This window comes from Eretmochelys imbricata, chromosome 5 (genome assembly GCF_965152235.1).
Source record: "Eretmochelys imbricata isolate rEreImb1 chromosome 5, rEreImb1.hap1, whole genome shotgun sequence".
NCBI classification, from domain to species: Eukaryota; Metazoa; Chordata; order Testudines; family Cheloniidae; genus Eretmochelys; species Eretmochelys imbricata.
In genome coordinates, this window is record NC_135576.1 from 121,365,352 (window position 1) to 121,388,733 (window position 23,382).

A 23,382-nucleotide genomic window follows, 5' to 3' on the forward strand; every position below is an offset into this window, starting at 1 on the left:
ATACATGTATATGTCTCCTAAACTTGATAATTTCTAGTCCAGAAATTATGGTTCCCGGTTGTAAAATACGTATTGTTTTGCTTTGCATGAAAAGAAAGAGTAAACCTGGCAGCCTCTATACTACATATGAATACAAAGCACAAGAATAAATACCACATTTCTTTCCTAAATGTCAGATTACAAAACTGCTCAATACTTCGCAATTGTGATTCATGCAAATACCATCTCAGGTCAAATTTTAATATTACAAATACTGTATCAGCTCAGTGCCATTTTATATTCCTTTTCATAAAAAAGAAATTCTCACTCACCCCTATAGCTGGCAAACAGCTCTGGAGAAAATAAATCTGTACACCCATAGCTCTTGTTCATTCTAGAATTCCAACCTCACACACATGTGCGCGCTCACACCCAGACACACAACACCCTTTGTCACTGATTCCAAGACTATGCACGAACTAAAGGTTCTCTATTTTGCTTTTAGCTCTGAAAACACTGGTTGAACAGCAAAAATAATCCTTTTTCTTGCCTCTCTCTCTCTCACACACTCTCTCTATTACCTTCTTTAACTTTTTATTTCCTGGAAACCTGCATACTCTACATTTACTCCAAGGCCCTTTACCCTATATAAATATAATTAAAAACATAACTTTTTTCCATTGCTTCATACCTCTGTTTTTGCCAGCATCTGGCTTGATTAAATTATTGCCTTAGTAAAAATTAAATGTCATTTTTTGTGTGTGTTCCCCCCTTACCTTTCTGACTCAGGTTATTCAAACTTTATTCATTTTGTACATACGTCTCTGCCCACACCCATCATAAAAACAGTCATTGCCCGCTAAATACAGATTGTATATTTAGGAACAGTTATGGAAATATGCACTGAGAAACTGGAGACCAGTTCATATTGCAAATATACAGGATCCTAGAGCTAAGATTATCCGTTTGGCTTGGCATTCCCCTCTACCTCTCTCCTAAACTGACAGATTGTGTTTGCAACGAATGGGGTGCTTTATTAAATATTCTGACTGCAAAACATGGATTGTACATTTCCAATAACAGCCTCCAATTTTTAAATGATAAATTAAGAAAAAAAAAAAGGGGGGGGGGAATCAGCAACCCCCCTCCGTCCCCCAATAACAGCAAAAAAAAAATCATTGCATTTTATGGCTATCTAGGGTAAACCAAACATTAACGTTCTTAATGCAGCAGGTGGGATGACGGAGAAGCTGCAGGCAAGTCCAAAGGAAGCCTGGTGACACACCAGGCTACTCTGGGCCAAACTCTCGTTATACAAAGCAGGGCTGGAAATTCAGTTAGAAGGAAGCACATATATTTGCCCTGCCTTGAGTTTTTGCCAACTCCTTCAGCCTCCCATGCGGATCCATTGCAATGGGTCTGCTGCTGCTTCTGCCAACGGCGACGACATCCTTCCTTGACCCAGTTCATGCCTAACATCCTCTCATTCTTTCTTTTGGGGAGGGGGGAGAAAGGGGGGCGGATTTTGTGGGTGGGTTTTTCTCTTTCGCTAATGGTGCCTGGAGATGGAGCAATCCTGTCTCTGTGGATCAGTGAGCTTGTTGTATCTTTAATAAATATAGGATTAAATGCTGCTGCTTTATTTTTCTTTTTCTTTTGGTTTCTCGGTTCCGAACACCCGTTTTATTGCAAGGGGATTATTCATTCTCTTCCTGGTTGGCATAAATTCCAGCCTCCCAGCGCAATGCCAGGGCACTCTTCCTGCGATTCACCCTGGTAGCCTCAAGGACCTGGAAAAGAAAAAACACCACTTCATTTGATTGCCTTCTTCCACGCCTCTCTAATATCCATCTTTCCCCACCCATACTTACTAGCACACATAGAGCTAAATCATGCCGTCCACACTCACTACTCAATCACATGAGCAGCATAACCCGGGCTACTTATGTCTCTAAGGGCTTGCCAGTGTGAGCAAGGGTTACACCAAATAGCCCATAAAGTCCAAGCTGGACTGTTTAAATCCTACTATTCATACAGCAGCCTAAGTAAGAAGTGGAGAAGTCAAGTCTATCTCTGCAGGTCTAACTCAGGATATCTGCATACTCCCCATCCCAATGCAGACAGGTCAAGTGACAGCCAGCAGGGGGAGGATGGTTACGAAGGATCCATTTTGACTCTCTCATGCGGGGACCACGTACAGCACAAGGTAACCACACACATACATAAACCTTATCTGAGGCACAGTTCCAGCCCACTGTAGACAATGGGAGCCTTGTCATTGACTTCAATCGGCTTTGGATCTGGCTCTTTGTCTTGCAGACTGTTTATCATTTGAACGCGTCATTACCTGTAGACACAAGGATCCTTCACACTTGCATGCTGTGGTGGTTGGATTGAAGCAAAATCAATGAAAAAGCCATTGCTTGGAACACATGCATGGAAGAACACAGAGTCCTCTGGGTGAAAAACCACACACCTCATGCCTAAACAGGGATGATGTGATACACAGGCCTGGTCTTTGCCACCGGCACAAGGGTGAATTTCCCCCTCGGGGAATAAAAGACATACTCCATCAGATCCTTCCTTCCGCATGGTGTTTGTCCCCACTCTTCCACATCTCACCAAACATTTTAGAACGTTCCCAGGCTTAACCAATGCCAGAGAAGAACCTCATGGGTGATCTAAAGTTTGAACCCAATCCAAAGCCCACTGAAATCAATGGAAAGATGCTCAATGACTTCTAAGGACTTTCAATCAGATCCCTCATGAGAAACATTTTCAAGGGGTTTAAAGATTTAGGTTGAAAAATCCAAACCAACTAGGACACCTCTAAAGTGTCCAGGTTAGCTAGTGCATGCAGCCCTGTATTTCTATTACTGCCACCCTTGTTGTCCCCAGCCCCACCAGTGTGCTCTACACATCTATGGCATGTCTTGGCCCTGTACAGACTATCTGGTCTCTGGGGCTGGGACTGTGTTATGTTATGTCTATAGACAGCCCAGCACAATAGGGCTCCAATCCTGATTACAAATATCAGAATATCTGAATGTAAGAATGAGGACTCTAGATACAAAGAGCAGCTGAAGGTAACCTAGCTGCCGGTTGGTGGGTGAGTAGAGGTTACTTGGTCTTGCAGCTTGTAACAATCCATGACCGGACTCGTTCACAGATGTCGGGGTTTCCAGCTAGGCTGCATATATGCAGTAAGGAGACTACAACTCCTGACGGTCAGCTACAAATCATTGTTACTTGCGCTAAATGAGAATATTCTCTGTGGTCTAACACTAGGATCCAAACTTGCATTTAGAGCTCAGGGACACTCAGCAGTTTGGGGAAAGAAGGGGTTTGGCAAAGCTTTGTTTGTGCCTTGTAGTTTGCATGCCCTCTAATTTCTTTTGAGCCTGTGGATCAACAAACCCGCAAACTCAAGGTGAAACTAAGCCAGCACACGCAGTATTGAGTTGAAGCCATATCTCCTTTCCTGGCAGCGATGGGGAGGAACTGTGCATGCCTAGAGCTCAGTCCAGGTTTACTGGAATGTTACATTACTGAAGATCTGCATAAAGCTACTTATATCCTCTTTGTAAACCATCAGAAGGCAAGACCATTCAAACGGAAGCAGGTCTGATTCCATCCAGCAGAGGGAAGTGGTGCTCACACGGCCACCAATATGTTTACACAATAAAACCCCCGCACCACTTCTTGAATAAAACTCCCCAGAGGCACTAATGGCCTATTGAGCCTGCTGCAGCTACAAAGCTGGGGACTAATGGTTTAAATGAGGTGTTAGGGATTCGGACTGCATAAACCATGCCCTAGGACAAGATCTCAAAGGGGTGCGGCACCATTGCCCAGGTTTTCTTGATAACTTTGTTCAGAAGGAACAAAGGAACACAGTCGCTCTTTTAGCTTCAGCACAATAGGAAATACAAAGTGGTGCTTTCTTAGCTTCAGAACTGGGGAGCGTTGCCGAGCAGCGGCAGAAGCAGGAGAAAACGGGAGTGAGCATTAAAGAGAAGTGCAGGGTAAAGGAGAAGTAACATTCTAACAGGATATGAAAAGTAAATACAAAAGTCACCAAACTCAGGGCAAAAATCGGAGACCCTTATCTGAGCAAAACCACCCTGCCAGTAGAGGAGAGTTTTGCTTTAGAAAGGACTGCACAATTTGGGCCTTAGTTTCAGGCTAACATAAAACAGGATGGATTTTGTTTTAGTCCCAGTGTTCTAGGGCCAGATCCTCACCTGGTGTGAAATAAACATGGTTCCACTGACTTCAGTGCTGGATCTGGCCTTTTGGTTTAATATTTCTTCTTTGGATCGGCACTATGTTAGCTTTAAGCTACCAAAAACCCGAGAGCAAAGAGAACATCCTTCCCTCCATTACGTCCCCTTTGTCCCTCCTCATCACTGGTTTAAAGCTGCTAACCTATTATACGTCAACACTGTTCTCAGTCAAAGAACATGGCTGGCAGGAACAAATACTATGGGCTAGATCGGGGTTGTCAAACTGGGGGCCGTGACCCCTCAGAGGATTGTGAGATTATTACGTGGGGGGTCATGAGCTGTCAGCCTCCACCCCAAATCCCACTTTGCTTCCAGCATTTATAATAGTGTTAAATATTTTAAAAAGTGTTTTTAATTTATTGGGGGGGGGGGTCGCACTATGAGGCTTGCTGTGTGAAAGGGGTTACCAGTTCAAAATTTTGAGAACCACTGGGCTAAATCCTCAGCTGGTGTAAATGACTTCAACTGAGGATCTGGCCCAAAGTTTGCATAGATCCAATAACCTACTGAATGCATCTACCCGCTACAGCTTTGTTACTAGAATTTCTATAACTATACAAAATTAGCATTAGAGACTGACTAGTCATTGGAGAGGATGAAGCAGGATATTTATTTCCCCTGTGTAAGAATTATCAACACTGTATTGAGGCATGGTAGCAAACAACCATCATGTCTATCAGCTGGTCCACAAAGCCTCCACTTAAGTTTTTAACTTGGTCATAACTCTCATTGGGCCAAAGAATGAGAAGTGCAAGGCACCACAGCTTCAAATGACTTTAATGTCTCTGTTGGTGTACTATACTTTAGACTTCTGTAAAGCATTTGACTTAGCACTGCATGACATTTTGATTAAAAAACTAGAATATAAAATTGTCATGGCACACATTAAATGGATTAAAAACTGGCTAACTGATAGGTCTCAAAATGAATTGTAAATGGGGTATCGTCATCGAAGAGGTGTGTTTCCACTGGGGTCCCACAAGGATCAATTCTCTACCTTATGTGACTTAACATTTTTATCAATGACCTGGAAGAAAACAAAATCATCACTGATAAAGTTTGCAGATGACAAAAATTGGGGGAGTGGTAAAGAATGAAGTGGACAGGTCACTGATTCAGAGCAATCTGGATCACTTGGTAGACTGGGTGCAGGCAAACCATATACCTTTTAATATGGCTAAATGCAAATGTATGGGTGTGGGAACAAAGACCGTAGGCCAAACAGGACTCTATTGTGGGAAGCAGACTCTGAAAAAGATCTGGTGTGAGGGAGGGGGCATTTGATAATCGGCTGAATTTGAGCTCCCACTGTGACACTGTGGCGAAAAGGGCTAATTTGATCCTGAGATACTAAGCAGGGGATTCTTGAATAGGAAAAAAGTGTCCATACAGTTGGGATTGGTGCGACTGCTGCTGGAATACTGTGTCCAGTTCTGTTGCTCACAATTCAAGAAGGATGTTGAAATAATGGAAAGAGTTCACAGAAGAGCCACGAGAATGATTAAAGGATCAGAAAACGTACCATGTAGAGAGAGTCAAGAGCTTAATTGATTTAGTTTAACAAAGACAAGGGTAAGGGATGATTTGATTGCGCTGTCTATACATATCTAAATGGGGAACAAATATTTAATAATGGGCTCTTCAATCTAGCAGAGAAAGGTCTAACATGATCCAATGGCTGGAAGTTGAAGTTAGACAAATTCATACTGGAAATAAGGCATAAATTCTTAACATGAGAGTACTTAACCATGGAAACAATTTACCAAGGGTCATGGTGGATTCTCCATTACTGGCCATTTTAAAATCAAGATTGGATGTTTTTCTAAAAGATCTGCTCTAGGAATTGTTTTGGGGAATAATGTGGCATGCCAGAGCTCAGCTGAGATGATCACAATGGTCCCAACTGGCCTTGAAATTGATGAGCAGCCGTTCCATTGATTAGCTCTCCTCAGCATTTGACCTGCTGAAATCAATGGCAGCTTTGCTGGAAGGCTGAGCAAAGACTTCAAGACCTGGCCCCGCATTATTTTAGTAGAAGAAATGGGCCAGAAGGAAGGGATGCTAAAAAGGAAGAGTAGGATAAATCAAAGACATTCTGGAAGAGAGGAACATGGAGTTATTCTCTATAAATAAACAGATTTACTGCTAACCAGTTTATTGTTAAGTTTTGATAAGACTTTCATAAGCTAACGTACCCTTTAACTAACCACCACATTGGAAGCTCCCAATGAAGAGAAACCGAAGAGAAACCTGGCCCAGATTCACCACTACATCACTCCAGTTTTACATCTGTCCCTGAAACCAGTAGGATTACATTGGTGGAAAATTGGCATAATGCAGTGGTGAATCATGCCTTCTGTATTTGCCATTACACTCATCAGATACAGTAGAACCGTGACGATACAAACACCAGAGTTACAAACTGATGGGTCAACTGCACACAGATAGTTTTGGGGAGATGCGGGGGGGCATTGCAACCCCAAACAGAGGTAAGACATGTGGGGGGCACATGGGATCACGTGCCACTGCCCCGCCGATTTCTGCGAGCACTGAGCTGCCCAGGGCTTGCTCTGCTTGGCCTGCTGGGATGGAGGGGAGATCTGTTGTTCCCATGCTGCACCCCCTCCTGGCACGTTTCTGGGGGACAGAGCTGCTTCTCCTGCCAGGTGAGGGAGGGTGGCCGCTGTCTCTGCAGCTGGATGCCGCCTCCTAGTTCCTAGTGCCAGTCGCCTTCCCCATCTATGTGTGCTGGGTGCCCTGCATGGTCACCATCCTGTCACGGAGAGTGCCTGAGGTGGGGCAGGGCAAGGGGGGGCAGGAGAAATGAGGGAAGGGGGTGGGGTGGTGGGAAAGAGGCAGTGGGGAAGGAAGGAGGATGGGATAGGGCAGAGAGAAGAAAAGGATATAGGGGAATAGGACAGAGGGAAGAGGGAAGGGAGGGGATGGGGCAGGAGACAGTGGGGAGTAAATTTGCAAAGCTGTATTAAGTCAATATTCTGTTGTAAACTTTTGAAAGAACAACCATATTTTGTTCAGAGTTACGAACAACCTCCCATTCCCAAGGTGTTCGCAACTCTGAGGTTCTACTGTAAGAAGCCGCGGGCCTAATCGGGAACGGCTCAATTTCTCTATTAAAATCTGTGAAATAGACAGCTAAATGGACTCCAAACTAGTCCTGTGTCAAATATACAAGGAATCCCCAAAACAGGCTGAGCTAGGTCCTTTTTGTGTGTGGAATGCCCATAATACACCCAGTTCTGGGCCAAAACACCCATCCCAACTGACAGGTTTCAGAGTGGCAGCCGTGTTACTCTGTATTCGCAAAAAGAAAAGGAGGACTTGTGGCACCTTAGAGACTAACCAATTTATTTGAGCATAAGCTTTCGTGAGCTACACTGTATTCTCCCCACTGTATTTTCCATTGAATGCATCCGATGAAGTGAGCTGTAGCTCACGAAAGCTTATGCTCAAATAAATTGGTTAGTCTCTAAGGTGCCACAAGTACTCCTTTTCTTATTTCAACTGAGTAGTTATTTACTGCCACAGATGACCTGTGGTGTCTGTATAAGTGTCCAGCAATGGAGTGAAGTAAATGGACTTCTCGCTGGAGAAAAGACATCAGAATCTGGTCCACAGCTCAGAGCTCTAAATATAGGCATGGGTCCTAGCGTTAGACCATAGCGATTCTCATTTAGCACAAGTAGTAAAGACCTATAATTTGGAGCGGACAGTAAGGAACCATATACCCTGTGCTGCACTTATGTGGCTTAGGGTGGCGACACTGGTGTATGCTGAAGTGTCCAGCAAGTGGATTTAAGTCAGCAGGACTATTCGTGAAGTAAGGTGCTAATCAGGGCAAGTCAAGGTATTGGAATCTTGCCCTCTGCGCTTGGCCACACTCGTGCATGGTGTTGTGTTAGTGGAGCTGACAGCAGAATTATCCCTACAGGAGTTAGGTGCCTCACTCCCCGATAAATTGCATCCTGCATGTAAAATGCACATGCTGAAAAACCAGGACTGGGAATGGACACCTCCTTTGCTGTTACTGCTCTCTGGATTTTCTCACTTGTCTGGAATTGCCTCTAAAATTGGCACATAGGCTCCACAAAGATTATAACATTAACAAAGCTAGGAGTGCTTCTCTCAGGCTTCGACTGAATAATTGACAAGGCTACCTCGTAATGGAAAGAGTTCTAATGAAAATAGCCAACTGATGTAAAAAGTATGTTCGGTCTGGAAAAATGAATTTGACCACAAAGTCACATTAAACAGAGAGATTTCAGATGGCAGAAACGTTGAAACGACAGACAAATATAAATAAATATTTGGAATGCTTTAGAACTGTGAACATTGTTCTTCACCTCTCTTACTACACACATGTTGGGGTTTCAGCTCGGAGATCTTGTTAGGAGTTACAGAACATTGTTTTAATGCCAAGTTTTATTTTAAAGTGGATGATTAACAGGATAAAAAAAAAATGACTGAAGCAGGTACAAGTTTTAGCCATCTGCCCCCTAGTGGAGGATAGAGAGAAACAAATTTACTGGTGAATTATCCCATACTTGGTCACTGGCACCAGCCGATGAAGAAGGCAAGCAGGGACAGAATTCAGTATCACTGCATCTCACTCCAGAACCTGTTACTAAATGAAACGGACTAGTATTGTGCAACCCTAGTTAATTTCTCTCCATAGCAGAGGCAATATTGATGTGAAGGAGCTGAATCTCTCTCTGATGCTGCTGACCTAAGCCTGACAGAATTAAACACAGAAAGATTTCAAAGATGACATGCAAGCAGAGAGACTGAAATCCTGGCTCTCCTGAAGTTAATGGCAAAATCCCCAGGGACTGGTATGGGGAAAAGGATTTCCCACATATCGTCTAAATTGACTTGCAATTGACTAGGAAGATTAACTATACTCCATCCTCCGATATTTGTACAAGTGAATTCAAGAGAACTTTTGCAAATGGGAGTAATTCCATAACCATAAGGAGTTTGTAAACTACAAAACAAAGTAGGAGCATATTTCTTCACCGGTGGTTAGAGCTTGCCACATTCTTTGGAATAATGGATCAACTGACTAGCACTCAATGCCATCAGCTTCTTACAGCTTACAGGCAAGTGAGGTGAAAAGCCAACAGTTGATGATGGCATCCAGTTGTTTGTTTTTAAGTCTGAATGCTGATAAATATTGAGGATACTGCCAGCTAAGTTCTCAAAAGTCATCTTGATTTGTGTATGCAGAACTCTTTCCATGCAAATCCTTGCAAAAGCGATTTTTGTGCTTTATCACCCATTCATGGGCAGAGACCGAGTTCCAATCAAGGCTGAGGGTGTAAGTTCTACCAGCTGTGTGTACAAGAGACCGTGCACAAAAAAACCTTTGCACAAGTGAACCATGCACACATAACTGCCAGCACAAATGCATCAGACAGGTTGGCTGCTCTTGAGAAATTCACCACGGCTGTCCAACAGAAAGTTAAATGCTGGAGTATTGGCCAGACAGGCACGCAACTAACAGCACCAATAAAGAAAACTCTTTCTGAAGCGTGAAGATATTTTATTTACAGTACAAACTGAGTGCTAAATCCTGCTTTTACAGTATATGCAAATACTGGGCTTCTGCAGAGTGCAATGGGAGCCGCACTTACATCTGGAAACCCTAACAGAAGAATGTGTTATTGGTGCTGTGCAGTGTGTTGGAATGTGGTCAGTGTCCACAGCAATCAAAGCTAATCTGTCTTGCTATTTGGTGATTTTGTAAAGGTGAGCACTGTAAACTTACCACTTCTCAGTTGCCTCTGTAACTAACCATTACCAGAGTATTCCTTATAGTATAGTAGGTAGAAGGAACACTAAGAATTAGAGCTGGTAAAGTTATGTAGTCATTCAAGAGAAAACTGGAAGTTTTCAGGATAACCATACATGCACATGTGTGAGAAAGCATGCAGTTATTAGCAGTCCTTTTAAAAAGTGGAACAACAAAAGGAGGTCCGGTGTGCTTTTAATGTACGACCTAGGATTCTGAAGGAGATAAATCACAGCAGACTATATTCACAGCTCAGCAGTGTTACAGGACTCCAATTAATGCTGATCAGAGTTGCGTTGCTAAGGACCTCTGCACTGAGTTGAGAATCCATTCCAAAAACACCAAGATTGAAAAGCTATTTCACAGGGCTGAGGTTTAATGACAGGGAGTGCAGATGGCAGATTTTCACCTTAGTCTATAACCATTTTCAACTCTCACTCCTTTCCCACTTATCTCCTCCCTCCCGCCCTAGACCTTACCATCAGAATACTGTCCATTCCCTGTGGGAGGCACAAAGGCATCTCCACCAGAAGCCCATGAATCGGGAATCTAAAGCTTACTGCCTCTTACAGGCCACGTATACACAGATACTATGTTGGTCGTTCATAAATGACACCCAAAAGGAGAAGGAGAGTGTGTGTGTGGGGTGGGGGAGTCCTCTGTGCTGTCTACCCTGGGCGGGGGGTTAGGTCGGCATAGCTGTCTCTCTCAGGGTTGGGAATTTTTCACGCTCCTGAGAGACGTAGTTATGCCGACGTACATTTACAGCGTAGACCCGCCCTACGTGTCAGACCAAGAGCTTTGCGCAGGTAAGGGCTGTGCAAGCATCCCTTCAAGGGCTCTGTCAATACACTTCAATCCTGACTTAAAATGCCCCTGCTTCTGCAGCCTTGGGTCTCTTGGCTGTCAACAGTGCAAACTTCCACGCTGGGAATGGTCACATTGTGATGTGGAACAAACTACCCAGTAGAGGGACATGGATGCGGCCACGGATGAAGTCACCAAACTCCTTTGTGACTTGGAATTGGGATTTGAAGCTATGCTGTCAAAGAGGGAGAGGTCAGTGTGTTTATCCTTTGTACAAATGTAGATATTATTGAAGACACTATCACTAGAGATGCGCAGGAATCATAATATTTGGATCTGGGTCCATAACTCCTCAAAGGTTGGGGATGTTTGGATCCGAGGTTTTATATTTACCCATTACAGAGGGTTTCATCTGGGAAGGTCAGATCTGAATCTGGATGCTAACTTGCCCAACGCTCAGGAAAGTTCCCATCCCGGGTTTTGGTTTGGTGCCTTCCCTCTAATCACAATCTTCATCACTCCAAAAATTGTAATTAGAATCCAAGGATAAGGAAAAAAAGTTTTGATGATGGATAAGAGAGACTATCCCCCTGTGACACATGACCAGAAAGGGTTAAGCATCCTGCAGGATGAATGATTCAAATTCAACCCTTAAAAACATATGGGGAGACAATGTTTGTGTTTTTGTGTATTTACATACATATGGGTAGAGATCAACAATGTAATCAACAGGTTTCAGAGTAACAGCCATGTTAGTCTGTATTCGCAAAAAGAAAAGGAGTACACAAGTACTCACAAGTGCCACAAGTACTCCTTTTCTTAATGTAATCAACAGTCTCTGTCTATGCTGTTTTCTGTTAATGCAGAGATCAAAAGAAATTCTTTACATTTAAATGAACTGCAAACCTAGGATATCCCTGTATTCATCTCTCTTTGAAATGTATAGCCAATCATCTGTGAATGGTGTAAAAACAGGCAATTGCCTTACGTGGATCTGTGTGGATAATTACCGCTTAGGAAATGAGTGTCTATTCCTCGTAGAGGGACTCCGAGCTGTCACAAGAAGGCCTGAGACTCTATAAAAAGGACTTGGATCCTGGTCCTGTCATCTCGGATCTGCTTGAGGCTTCATGCAGGGGAAGCCTAAGTCGTAAGGACTGAGATCCCAGTGCTGACTGGACCACCCTGAATACAAACATTGGACTATATCCTGTGGACTCAATTCTGAAAGAACTCTTTGCAACTACAAAGCTCACCATCTCTGCTATGAATTTGAATCTCAGAACTGTACTCATGTGTATACTGATCTTTTAACCAATGCTCTCTCTCTCTTTTCTAATACATTTTAGTTTAGTTTATAAGAATTGGCTGTAACGTGTATGTGGGTAAGATCTGGAATATTCATTAACCTGGCAGGTAATGTGTCTGATCCTCTGGGATTGGTAGAACTTTGGTAGAACTTTTTATGATGAATAATATTTTCAGTAATCTTCATCATACTTGACTTGGGTATCTGGGTGGAGGCCTGAGGCTGGGTTACTTTAAGGGAACTCTGTTGTTGGCTTCTGGGTAACCAGTGAAGTATTACAGAAGCTGTTTTGTGCTGGCTTGGTAAATCTAAGTATTGGAATATCTACCAGCTTTTGGGATTGTCTGCCCCATTCTTTGCAGTTCACCCCAATTGAGTGACCTCAGTTGGCTCCCCTGGGGCCCCGGTCACACCCCCATACACATCCTCACCCCTATTTTGATGTGAAACAGCACTGACACGTAGCATGGAAATGCAAACTGAAACAACGTGCATTTGGAATGACCATGCAAGAGAAAGCAAAGATAAGCAGTTGAAAAGTACCTCGGAAGTAACCTTGTTAGACAGTAATTTAGAGGTGTACTGGTGGAAAGGAAAAGACCAGCATTAGTACATTGGACAGACGTGTTGAAGTTGGAAACAAAAAACAAAACAAAAAAACTGGAACCAGAACTTGAAGCAGTTTGGACCTGTTTAAAAGGTTAGTTTTTTAATGTATTTGTTTTTAAATGAAGTTGCTTAGCCAGTTGCCATCACGTTTACTCTTACTGGTCAAACTATTTCAGTCTTGCTGCTTGGCAGAGAATCAGGTACCCTCTTCCCATCGTCTCCCGCCCAGTGGCTTCTTCTTTGGAAGACACAGCTAGAGAAAGAGAATAACGTTTTCTCCCCTTATGCAGCGAAGTCTTTCAAATGGCAAATACACTGGATTTGGCCATTGGCAAAGCAGACTATGAAGCACAAAAGCTGACAATGCCTACAGGAGCTGCCATGTTGAGGAACAGCGCACTGAAATTAGAGCAAAACAAAGCGCCTTCTTGTGTCACTGGAGCAGGGCGCACCCAACGCCCTGATCCTGCAAACACCAACTTTCCTGTTATTTATTACGTGCTGCAGGATTTATGCATGTGTTCCATTTTAAGCACACAAATAGTCCCATCTAAATCTGAGGGTGGCTACTCCATATGTTAGCATTTGTAGGACTGGGACTGGAGTCTGTTCAGCTTTGCTCCCTTCTGTGTTAGCCAGCAGAAAAGAGCATTTGACCCAAAAGAACTTATCTTCCAACCAGTTAGAAAGTCTCTCATTTTCCTTGTATTCACATGGTGAGCCGAGCCAGAGGCCTGCTCTACACGATCAGATTTTCAAAATGGCAGCTGCCTGTTTGCCTGTTAATTATGCTTTTTCAGTATATTGTGGACACTTGAAAATGGTTCAGTTATTTGCTCTCGTATGTAATTAGATCCAGAGATTACTTTCTTTTGCCTGAAACTGCATTTTAAAGGCCTCTGCTGACAAATCAGAACTAGTGGTTGTTTAAATAATTATTGCTTAGCCTGGCACATAAAATATGGTCTCTAACTAAGGATTGCAAGCTTAGCATGGCAAAGCTACATCTTTATCTTGTAATTTCTTATTCCCCCCCTTCAGAAGTAGTTTACACAAGGGAAAAGGAAAATATAGGGAGGAGAAAAAAAACATTCCAGCTGTTTAGGGGAGGCTCATTCTGGTCTTACAAACAGAGCCCTATGATAGGATTTTAGACAAGCAGAAAGGGGAACATAAATACATTTAAAAAAAAAAAATTCGGCTCCAGATGAGCTTCCAGAACATGAAAACGAAAATAAAACTGAGCCAGACTTTTAGTGGGGGGGTCAATCGGTGTAGCTCCTTTAACTTCAATGGAGCTACGTCAATTTATCCCAGTGGAGGATCTGGTGCACAATTTGTTTGATGATGCTAATTGTATGGCAGTAAACATTCTAATTATCAGAGGCTTTTAATAGTGTTATCATCACTGAGCTGCCATGATACCCAGAGTTCTGTTTCTATGGCGTGATGCTCTTCATTTGGAACAAAGTTCTCAGTCAAGACACAGAAGCGCATTTCAAACACAGACAAACAATCTTGGCCAACTTCTTTTCGAGAAGGCACCCGCACAGCCCCACTGACTTCAATGGAGATGCACTGGTGTAACTGAACAGAGAGTCTGGCCCTCAGCATAATGACATCTCTACGAGAGCAGCAGCTACATGATGAACCAGATACAGCAGGGAACAATGTAATGACTGCAACAAAGAACTCCAGTCACAAGCCATTGCTTGGTAAGTCACCTGCACTCATCAGTGCTACAAGGAAAAGGGTATGCTGAGCGTGCAGTCCGTCTTTATCTCTTAGCAAAGCAACTTCTGAACAATTCCAAGATCTAAAGCAAAAAGGCTGATGGAAACAAACTCCGAAGTTATTAAGGCCACGTAAGGACTGATTCTCCTCTCCCTTATGCTGGTTTTACTTCACTAACTTAAATGAAGTTACTCCTGGTTTATACCCAGAGAAAGTGAGAGAAGAATGAGGTCCCAAATCTCTTGAATGAAAGGTCTGATAGCATCATTCAACAGGCACTAGCGTAGCAATATACACAAGGGGGAAATCCTAACACCACCTAATGAAAACTATCCACTTGCACCCAGGGGGATCCAGCCCACTGGACAGTCACCTCTTCTGAAAGAGGCAGAGGACACTGGTGAGTAACTCATTCTTGAGACACGTCCTCACTGTAGAAAGGCAACAAGCCAAGTTAGCAAAGTTTCTTGTGTCAGATGAAGTCCACGGAAGCAGGTGAGCTGAGAATACGCTCGCTTCCTACAGGGGAAGCCTGCTTACGGGCTTGATCCTGCTTCATAGAAATCAATGGCAGTTTTATCATTGACTTCAGTGGGAGCAGGCTCAGACCCTAACATCTGTCTGCATTTCAAACCCACTCTTCTACTTTGCATTAACTTACAACCAAACATGGAGTGGGATCCTTTTACATTTCACAGTTTCTAGTCTGAAGTCTCATACACTGTTGATATAATGTTAAACACCAAAGATTAAAACTCAGCATATTCTGTGGGCTACTGTTCTCAGTGTAAACTTTAAAGACTATAGTCTTAACAGGGTTGTACCTCTAGCGGAAGTGCTTAGAAAGTGGTTTCCTTCGACTATGAACTACTTGGATTGGGATTGTTTTTCTTAAGTGTTTTGAAAGAGTCTGGCACATTGTGGATGCTAGAGCAAATAAAAAACAACAATGGCCAATAGTAACCACTAACAATAATCATATACATGTAAGGGTTTATACTACCCGTCTGTCCGATGCACACAGCATTTATACTCACAACAGTCACCTTTTAAAGTCCCAGTGTAATGATGGGAGAACAGTTTGCTTACTGTAGCATCTGACAGTCATTAGCTGTGAAATTCATATCCATTTCCCTACTCTGATGACCATCTGAACATTAATGTTAGCAGTTCAAAAGCTTGAAGGTACCTACATGAAGAACTCAGAGCAGAAGTTTTGTCCATTTCCCCTTTCTGCTTGTAGGAAAGAACAGACCAGACTCAATGGGAAACAGCATTCCGTCCACTGTAAGTCCAGGATCCCATTCCACAAGTTCCTAACCAGATCCTGGAGCAACCCAAGAGGATATTGTCCTCAGGAAATCCATCCTAGGTCTTACACTGAACCCAGAGTGTACTGGGATAGGACTTTGGGAGTCTAATGAGTGCTGGGTGAATACTTGTAGTGCACCAATATGAGCAATAAGGCTCATACTGCAGTTATGTAGTTCACTGCAGGCTTTCAGTGAACAGTGAATTCACCTGTGATCACAGAGGGCAACCAGGCATAGTTTATTATTATAGGATTGCCACTATGATGTATTGATTTCCCCCCCTTCAGATAAACTGATACTGGAGTGTTTTGTTTTTTAAAAATTTTTTAAACATCTTTAAGGCACTCAGCGAGTCACTGTCAACGGAACACTTGATCTTTAAGAGGCCAGATGTTGTCCTATCAACCCCAGCAATCTGCCTGTAGTGAAACACACACTGAAGAGGGGAAGGGAAGAGTGTACTTACACTGCTGTCATCCATCCTCTCACGCCTCTTAGTTTTGTGTGTTTCATAATCCTCCATGAGGGTCTGCATCAAATTCTTGGGCCTCTGGGATCCTGCAGCCTCGTCAGGCAGTAAGTCAGACTGGGAGAGGGGACCTTCTGTTGTCGGGGATGGAGGAGGCCTGATCTTCTCTATCTTCCCTGAAACGACAGGAAGGGACCCCTTTCTAAATGGACAGATTCCCAAGTAGTTTCCAACTGAAGACACAAAGGGGGAACGCGTTGCAAAGGAACGAGTTGGAGCAATATATCCAGTGTGGACTGAACAGAGAGAAATTCTGAAACGTAGTCTATAAAATAATGTATCGAAACAAACACGGCCAAAGTGAATTTCAAGTTCCTCCTTTTCCCCCTCCCGGACCAGACTTGCACAAACATTTAAGTGATCTTATTTCATAACATCTAGCAAAGCTGTCAAGTGACATATATACATATCTACCCTACCACTGCTCATTACTAGAATCACCCCTCTCCCCCCGACCCCAATGTCTCATTTCTGTGCTCTGGACATACGTGAAAGCTTATGGAAATTGCTGGACTTGTTTTTATTGAATCAGACACTCAAAAAACTGCACAGTGTCACAGTGCAGAGGGTCCCAAACTGTGTTCCACGGAGCACAAGGGCTGTCCAGTTACATGGTTCTGGCTCCTTCTTGTTTCCAGCTGCTAAATTGCATGAAAAGAGATAAAAATACCTTAGATATATTTCCTAGTATTTCTTTCCCATGCAACCATGGGACTGTGAGTGGGAGGGGAAGGTGATCTGTGAAACACACTCTCAATTAAGATGTAATCCAGGCAATGGAAGAATTTGTGAACCCCATGTCCACTGGTTAGATGAAAAGACTGGGAGCCAGGATGAATTCAGGCTGTAGTTCTGACAGGACCGCTTGCTCACTAGGCAACATGCTCGTGACTTAACTACCCTAGCTGGAGAACTGTGTACAAAGCAGGCACATGGGGAAGACTGATCATACAAGGAGACTATTGCAACTGCTCTGTATACTGTGAGACACCCCCCACCCCTTTCCCCCTGATTCAGCTGCGGACCTGAGGCTTTCATTCTCCAGGCTGGCAGATGCTGGGAGGTCTCCTGGGAAGAGAGGTTGTATCTTATGTCACCAGGCAGCGACTCCTCTGGCTGATTGAAGGGTAGTGTCAACAGGCTTGGAGGAAGCACTGTCTAGCCTTTCTCATCTGAAAGGACGAGGACCATGACTGCAAGCCTCAGGCGAGGAAACTGAAGAGCTTGGAAATAAGGACTTCAGGGCACAAGAAGAGGGAGGCCCCTTTTACAGGAAGCAAAACAAATAAAGGAGAATTCTTCTGTTTAAATCTAAATATAATCAGCTACAGTGGGAAAAGGAAATGTAGAAACAAAGTCACACTAACTTTCCCCTAGATGCGGAGGCTCTTTAAAACAAAACCACACACAGAAACAAATGGGGTTAATTAGAAGGACTGCGAATGGATTTTCAGTTGTTCCTTTGCTGAGACAAATCAAAAAGCGAGTAACTCACAGAACAAGTCATGGAAAGCTGCGGCCACCAGAGGTCCCACACAGCAAATCAATGCATGCTGTTTAGAATCTATAGGCTTTCTTTTTAAAGAAAGAAGTGAACTCTGAGCAAAGCCCACAGACACCTTTAACAAGAAATCCCCTTGCTGGGCTTGTTTCATTTCTGACCCAAGGTGGAAAAACCCAACAACATTGATAGATAAAATGTTACAAGTCTGGCTTAAATTTACAAATACTGAGAATCATCTGGAAACTCCACCCCCAAACCTACTGGAATGTCCCTAGAAATGGCAAAGGGTCTCTGAGGGTTGTGGGATTTTCTATGCCACGGGATCAGAGTCTCATCTTGAGTAACTCCACAGACATCACGGATTTGTCCCAACATAACAGAGCTCAGCATGAGGCCCTGTGGGTGCTGCACTCTCTGGTACAACAGTATGTGTTAGCTAGGGCTAGGGCTAGGGCTGTCCAAAAGAAGAGAATAAAAGCAACTCTCAACAACTGACGGAACTAATGGAAAATCGGGTCTGTGTTAAAAGTTAAAGGTTCAGGGCTTGATTTCCCCATTGCATTTGAATGCTGGTGTAAGTCTCTTGGGCACACACGTGTTCTGCAGGGATGAATCAGGCCCTCAGTGTTCCCAACAAGGCCTTTTGTGATTTCTCCATCAGGCATAAACACGCCATCACCTTAGCAAACCCTCAGAGCTCTACAAAATGCTCATAACTGAAAGCGGCTCCTTCCACCCCCAAACAATCTCAATCTCTCCGCCTGCTGGAAAACCCTGCAAGGTGGAGGCTTTGGGGATCTGATCAGAATTAAACAAAAGAAACATCTCCAGGTATTCCCCATCCAGGTGGGCCTGCCCCTCCCTTGCAAGGAGCCCTCCATAAACATCCGCAAAGCCACTTCAGTTTTCTCCTTCAAATCCCTCCTTAAAACTCTCCTTTGCAGTGATGCCTACACAAATCTTGACAACAGTTAGGCCGCTGGTCTGCTGTTACCACTGTCTATTTGTTTCCTTGCAGAATGTTGTCTGCATTCATCTGCTGTCTCTTATTTTATTCTTACATGGTAAGCTCTTTGGGGCAGGGACAGTCTTTTTGTTCTGTGTTTGTACAGCACCTAGCACAATGGGGTCCTGGTCCATTACCAGGGCTCCAAGGTGCTACGATAATACAAATAATAAATTCCTATATTGCCAGTAGGAGTCCGTCCAGGAAAGTGTACTGTTACATGTACATTTCACTGCAGTATCATCATTATTCCCGTATTCTAGATGGGGAGATTGAGACAAAGAGGTGCAGAGACTTGCCAAGGTCACACAGTAGCTTTTCCAGTCTTTTTAAAAAGCAATCCAAGAAATCCAGAAAGTGTGCACTGCTTGTGACCCGACAATAACAAACCAGAACAAAGGTATTTGCTGACACATGGGCCTGGGTTGCCAGCTAGCACTCGCGTGACATGTTCAGTTCTTGTGTAAAGGCTGCAAAGTAAAATGGACAGGAATCTTGCTCCCAGACAAGAAACACGGGTGAGCCAATGAAGAGACTGGGAGTTAAAGGTTATGAGCTTGCTCCTGCTCCCATGGCAGAACTCCCACTGCCTTCAAGGGAAATGGGATCAAGCACTCAGGGTGCATGCAAAATTGCTATCCAAATTGCAGCCTTGACATATCTCCCTTTGAATATATATTGTATTCCCGAAAACCCATAATGCCTCCTTTGGAAGGCCATCAAGAAAGGGCAGAGAGCAACCATGATAAACCCCTCTCTTCAGAGTTATGTTTCTTGGTCTTGTCAACAGGAAAATATGCTGCGGTTCAGCGGTGGCTGTGATGATGGCTGACCCCCAGATTCCTGGAACTGAAGGAAGTTACTGGAAAATGATTTCTCTCCCCCTCTCATTTCAGTCTCTGGGCAGCTGCGCTTCCTGTCTCACGCACTCTTTGGAGGGTGGGGGAAGCTCTCATATATGCTCTTCCAGGGCCCATAGGAGGGTACTCAGCTGACACAACAGAATTGCTGTTCCTTCCAAGTTTGGTACTAGTAGGATGTTTCCTGGGACGCCTGTGCCAAGCCAAGGGGCATTAGGAGCTGAGAGACCCTTTCATCAGTCTCCAAACCTCTGCATGGCTCTGGGGAGAAATGTGAGCCTTGGTGAAGGAGCCCTCTCCCCTCTCTGGTTCTCCTCTGGGATCAGGGAACTGTTCTTCCCTCCCCAACCCTCAACAGTGGTGAGCAACAGAAGATTGGATTGCCCTCATCTTCCCTCACAGGATTAGGGAGCCCAGAGGGTGGAGCAGCAGGTGTTTGGGTTCTTCGCTCCCTGGGATTCCTCTGCAGGTCCCAGGGAGGAGTTTAGGAGCCAGGATGCCTTACACCTCAATAGTGCTGCTAAAGAGGTCAGTGACTGCGAGTGCACAGAAGAGTGGGAGGGTGGGGCACCAAGGGGGGGGCCAAGCAAATTACATTCTGCTGCTCCTAGCCCCATCCACTCTCCCTTGCTGAGAAGGCCCTTAGAAACAGGGAAGCAATATATTCGGTATATTAAACCAGGATAAACTATTTCAAGGGTGTCCTGTGACAAACGGGACTCTGTTGAAATTAGTCAATTTAAAAATAAAGTTCAAGTTGACACTGTCCCCAAAATAAAAAAATTATTTCCAAAGCACCAAAAGCAATCACCTCACAACAGTGGATCTCTGGTCTAATATCTTTTAGATCAGTAATGTTTCCGGCCTATATTTTCCCTCACATGACTTAACACAGGACAAATTGTTTAACTTCGATATAGCCTTTAACAATGAAAACCGGACAACAGAAATAAGATGCAGGATGAGATTATCCGCACTGTTTCTACCAGGAGCAAATACTGTCAGCCACATTATAAACTTCTGAAAACCAGGACTGATGACGATAATGCTGACAGATCCTGACCATTGGCAGTGCTATTGGAGACCAGTGTAGTTTAGGGAGGCAGGGTGTCACGTCTCCCCTGTAAACACATGAATGCCTCCCGTCGCCGTAGCAAGTGTCTATGCTACAGTGCTATAGTGCTGCAGCTGGGTGCTGTAGTGTAGACAAGCCCTTAACCAAATTCTGCCCCTGCCTTGGTCTGCAGCACAAAGCCAGCTGTGTTCAATGGCTGCAGATCCTTACCCTGATGCTGAGGGAGAGTGTTCCTTCCTTTCACAGCTACAAACCTCTCCTCTGAGACCAAGTCCATGACTCATGGTTATGGCCCCTGCAGAAGTCACGGATTCTGTGACTTTCCACGACCTCCGTGACTTCTGTGGGGGCCAGTGTGGCTGATCTCAGGGCCGCCCACTCAGCTGGCTCTGGGGCCAGCAACACCAGCCGCTGCTCAAGTGTCCTAGGCAGCGGTCCCTGGTCTGCCGGAGCAGCTCCAGTCCCTGGCCAGCCAGCTGCAGTCCATGGCCCCCAGCAGCTGGTGTTACTGGCCCTGGGAGCCCCTCCCATATCATCTCCCCCCAGCACTCTCCCCACCTCAAGATTTAAAACACAGGTATTTTTAGTATAAGTCACGGAGAGGTCACGGGCCGTGAATTTTTGTTTACTGCCTGTGACCTGTGCATGACTTTTATTAAAAATACCTGTGACTAAATCGTAGCCTTACGCATGGTCCCTATCTGCCTTATATAATGTGGGATGCCTTCGGAGACAGTGCAGTGCTGTTGTCCCAGCAGATGAGGGTTCCCCACGTGTGAACAACAGCAGGACGACTGACTGGGTCATACGCCCCACTGAGTGTGCTCCGAGTCGACAGTGCTGAAAGGGTTTCATTGTGCAGCCTACGCAAGTCTGCTCCTAAGCTCTTCACTACTCTGTGGAGTTTGGTTCCAAGCGACGAGTCCTCCCTGTCCCATCTCTGGCCATGGTTTCTCTGTTGGCCTCATCCCATGACTCCCACCTTAACTGTGGTTCACCTGCCGCATTCCAAATCTGAACTGAAATAGATATTCCTGTAGTATTAGCTGTCACACTTGTCCCAGGGCCTTAGGGCGTGAACCTGCACTCACTGAAATCAACAGCAAAGCTCCCATTAGAAACATAAGGTGATAAGAACGGCCAGACAGGGTCAAACCAATGGTCCATCTAGCCCAGTATCCTGTGTTCTGACAGTGGCCGATACCAGATCCTTCCGAAGGAATGAACAGAACAGGGCAATTATCAAGTCACCCTCCCTCATCCAGTCCCAGCATCTGACAATCAGAGATTTAGGGACACCCAGACCACGGGGTTGCATGCCTGAGCATCTTGGCTGATAGCCATTGATGGAACTGTTCTCCATGAATTTGTCTAGTTCTTTTTGAACCCAGTTCTACTTTTGACATTCACAACATCCTCTGGCAAAGAGTTCCACAGGTTTACTGTGTGGTATGTGAAGAAATACTTCCTTCTGTTTGTTTTAAACCTGCTGCCTATTCATTTCCTTGGTTGACCCTGGTTCTTGTGTTATATGAAGGGCTAAACAGCACTTCCTTGTTCACTTTCTCCATCCCATTTATGACAGAGGTCTCTAAAATCATGACCCCCCTCAGTCCTCTCTTTTCTAAGATGAACAGTCCCAGTCTTTTTAATTCCCCCTCATATGGCAGCTGTTCCATACTCCTAATTATTTTTATTGTCCTTCTCTGCACTTTTTCCAGTTCGAATATATCTTTGTTGACATGGGGCAACCAGAACTGTATTGACTTTAAAGGTGAAGGATCAGGGCCTTAATGCACTTTACTTTGCTTCTGTAAGTCCCAGAATTTGCCATGTTATTTGACAGTGTAAAGGTGTGGGCAGTCCCTGCGCACAACCCTTGTGGTCTCATGTGGTGGTGTAATTGTTCTCACCTTAATTCCCCCTGCTTGGGGTGGCAAGAGGTTTGCTTTAACAGCCCAGGTGAAAGAAGAAGCCAATACACACTAAGAAAATAGCATATCCTCTTTTAACAAGGCTCCAGGGCAATTACAGAAGCAATTACAGCTCATATGGTTCTGGCCCTAGAGCCCTCGTTCAGCTCCCACAAAAGTCCACAGTCCAAAGCCTTTGGTTAGGTTGGTCTCCTAGAGCCTGAGAGAAAACCACCACTACCCACTGCAGCCTGTGTGTCTTCTACTTCCCTCTCAGCAAGCATCCTCTTCAGGTTTATGTAGCCCACCTCTAGGGTGGAGTGGGGCCTCCTTGATTGCAACCCCAGCCTGTCCCTTAAAGGGGTAATACACTCCTTCACAGACAGGAAAATTCTCTCTTCCATTTTAAGTGCATTGTGTGCACCCAGCGGGCGTGCTGTGAAATAGTGAGGAATGAAAGGAAGGCCGAGGAGAAACTCCACAGATAGAATTGGCACTTGAGACAAATTCAGTAGCCACCATTAGGAAGGCTGCAACTACCAACAGCCACCAAACAATAACACCTGAGATACTAAGTGTGGGAGGGCGGGTGCGTGTGTGTGTGTGTACATACAGGAAACAGCTGTATTAACTGCATAGAAGCTGTTGT

General features: G+C 44.4%; 1 protein-coding gene across 2 annotated transcripts in view; it reads right to left on the reverse strand.

Moving 5' to 3' along the window:
- Positions 1–1,676: 1,676 nt before the first annotated feature.
- LOC144264705 (PALM2-AKAP2 fusion protein-like) overlaps positions 1,677–23,382 on the reverse strand; it is a 31,027-nt gene continuing 9,321 nt past the window's right edge. The window contains exons 2-4 of one of the 2 annotated variants that reach the window (XM_077816490.1): positions 16,313–16,491; positions 12,734–12,772; positions 1,677–1,769 (exon numbers count right to left, since the gene is read on the reverse strand). In XM_077816490.1, coding sequence (XP_077672616.1) covers positions 1,677–1,769; positions 12,734–12,772; positions 16,313–16,491 — 311 coding nt within the window. The remainder of the gene's footprint in view (positions 1,770–12,733; positions 12,773–16,312; positions 16,492–23,382) is intronic. The other variant, XM_077816489.1, reaches the window with a different exon arrangement.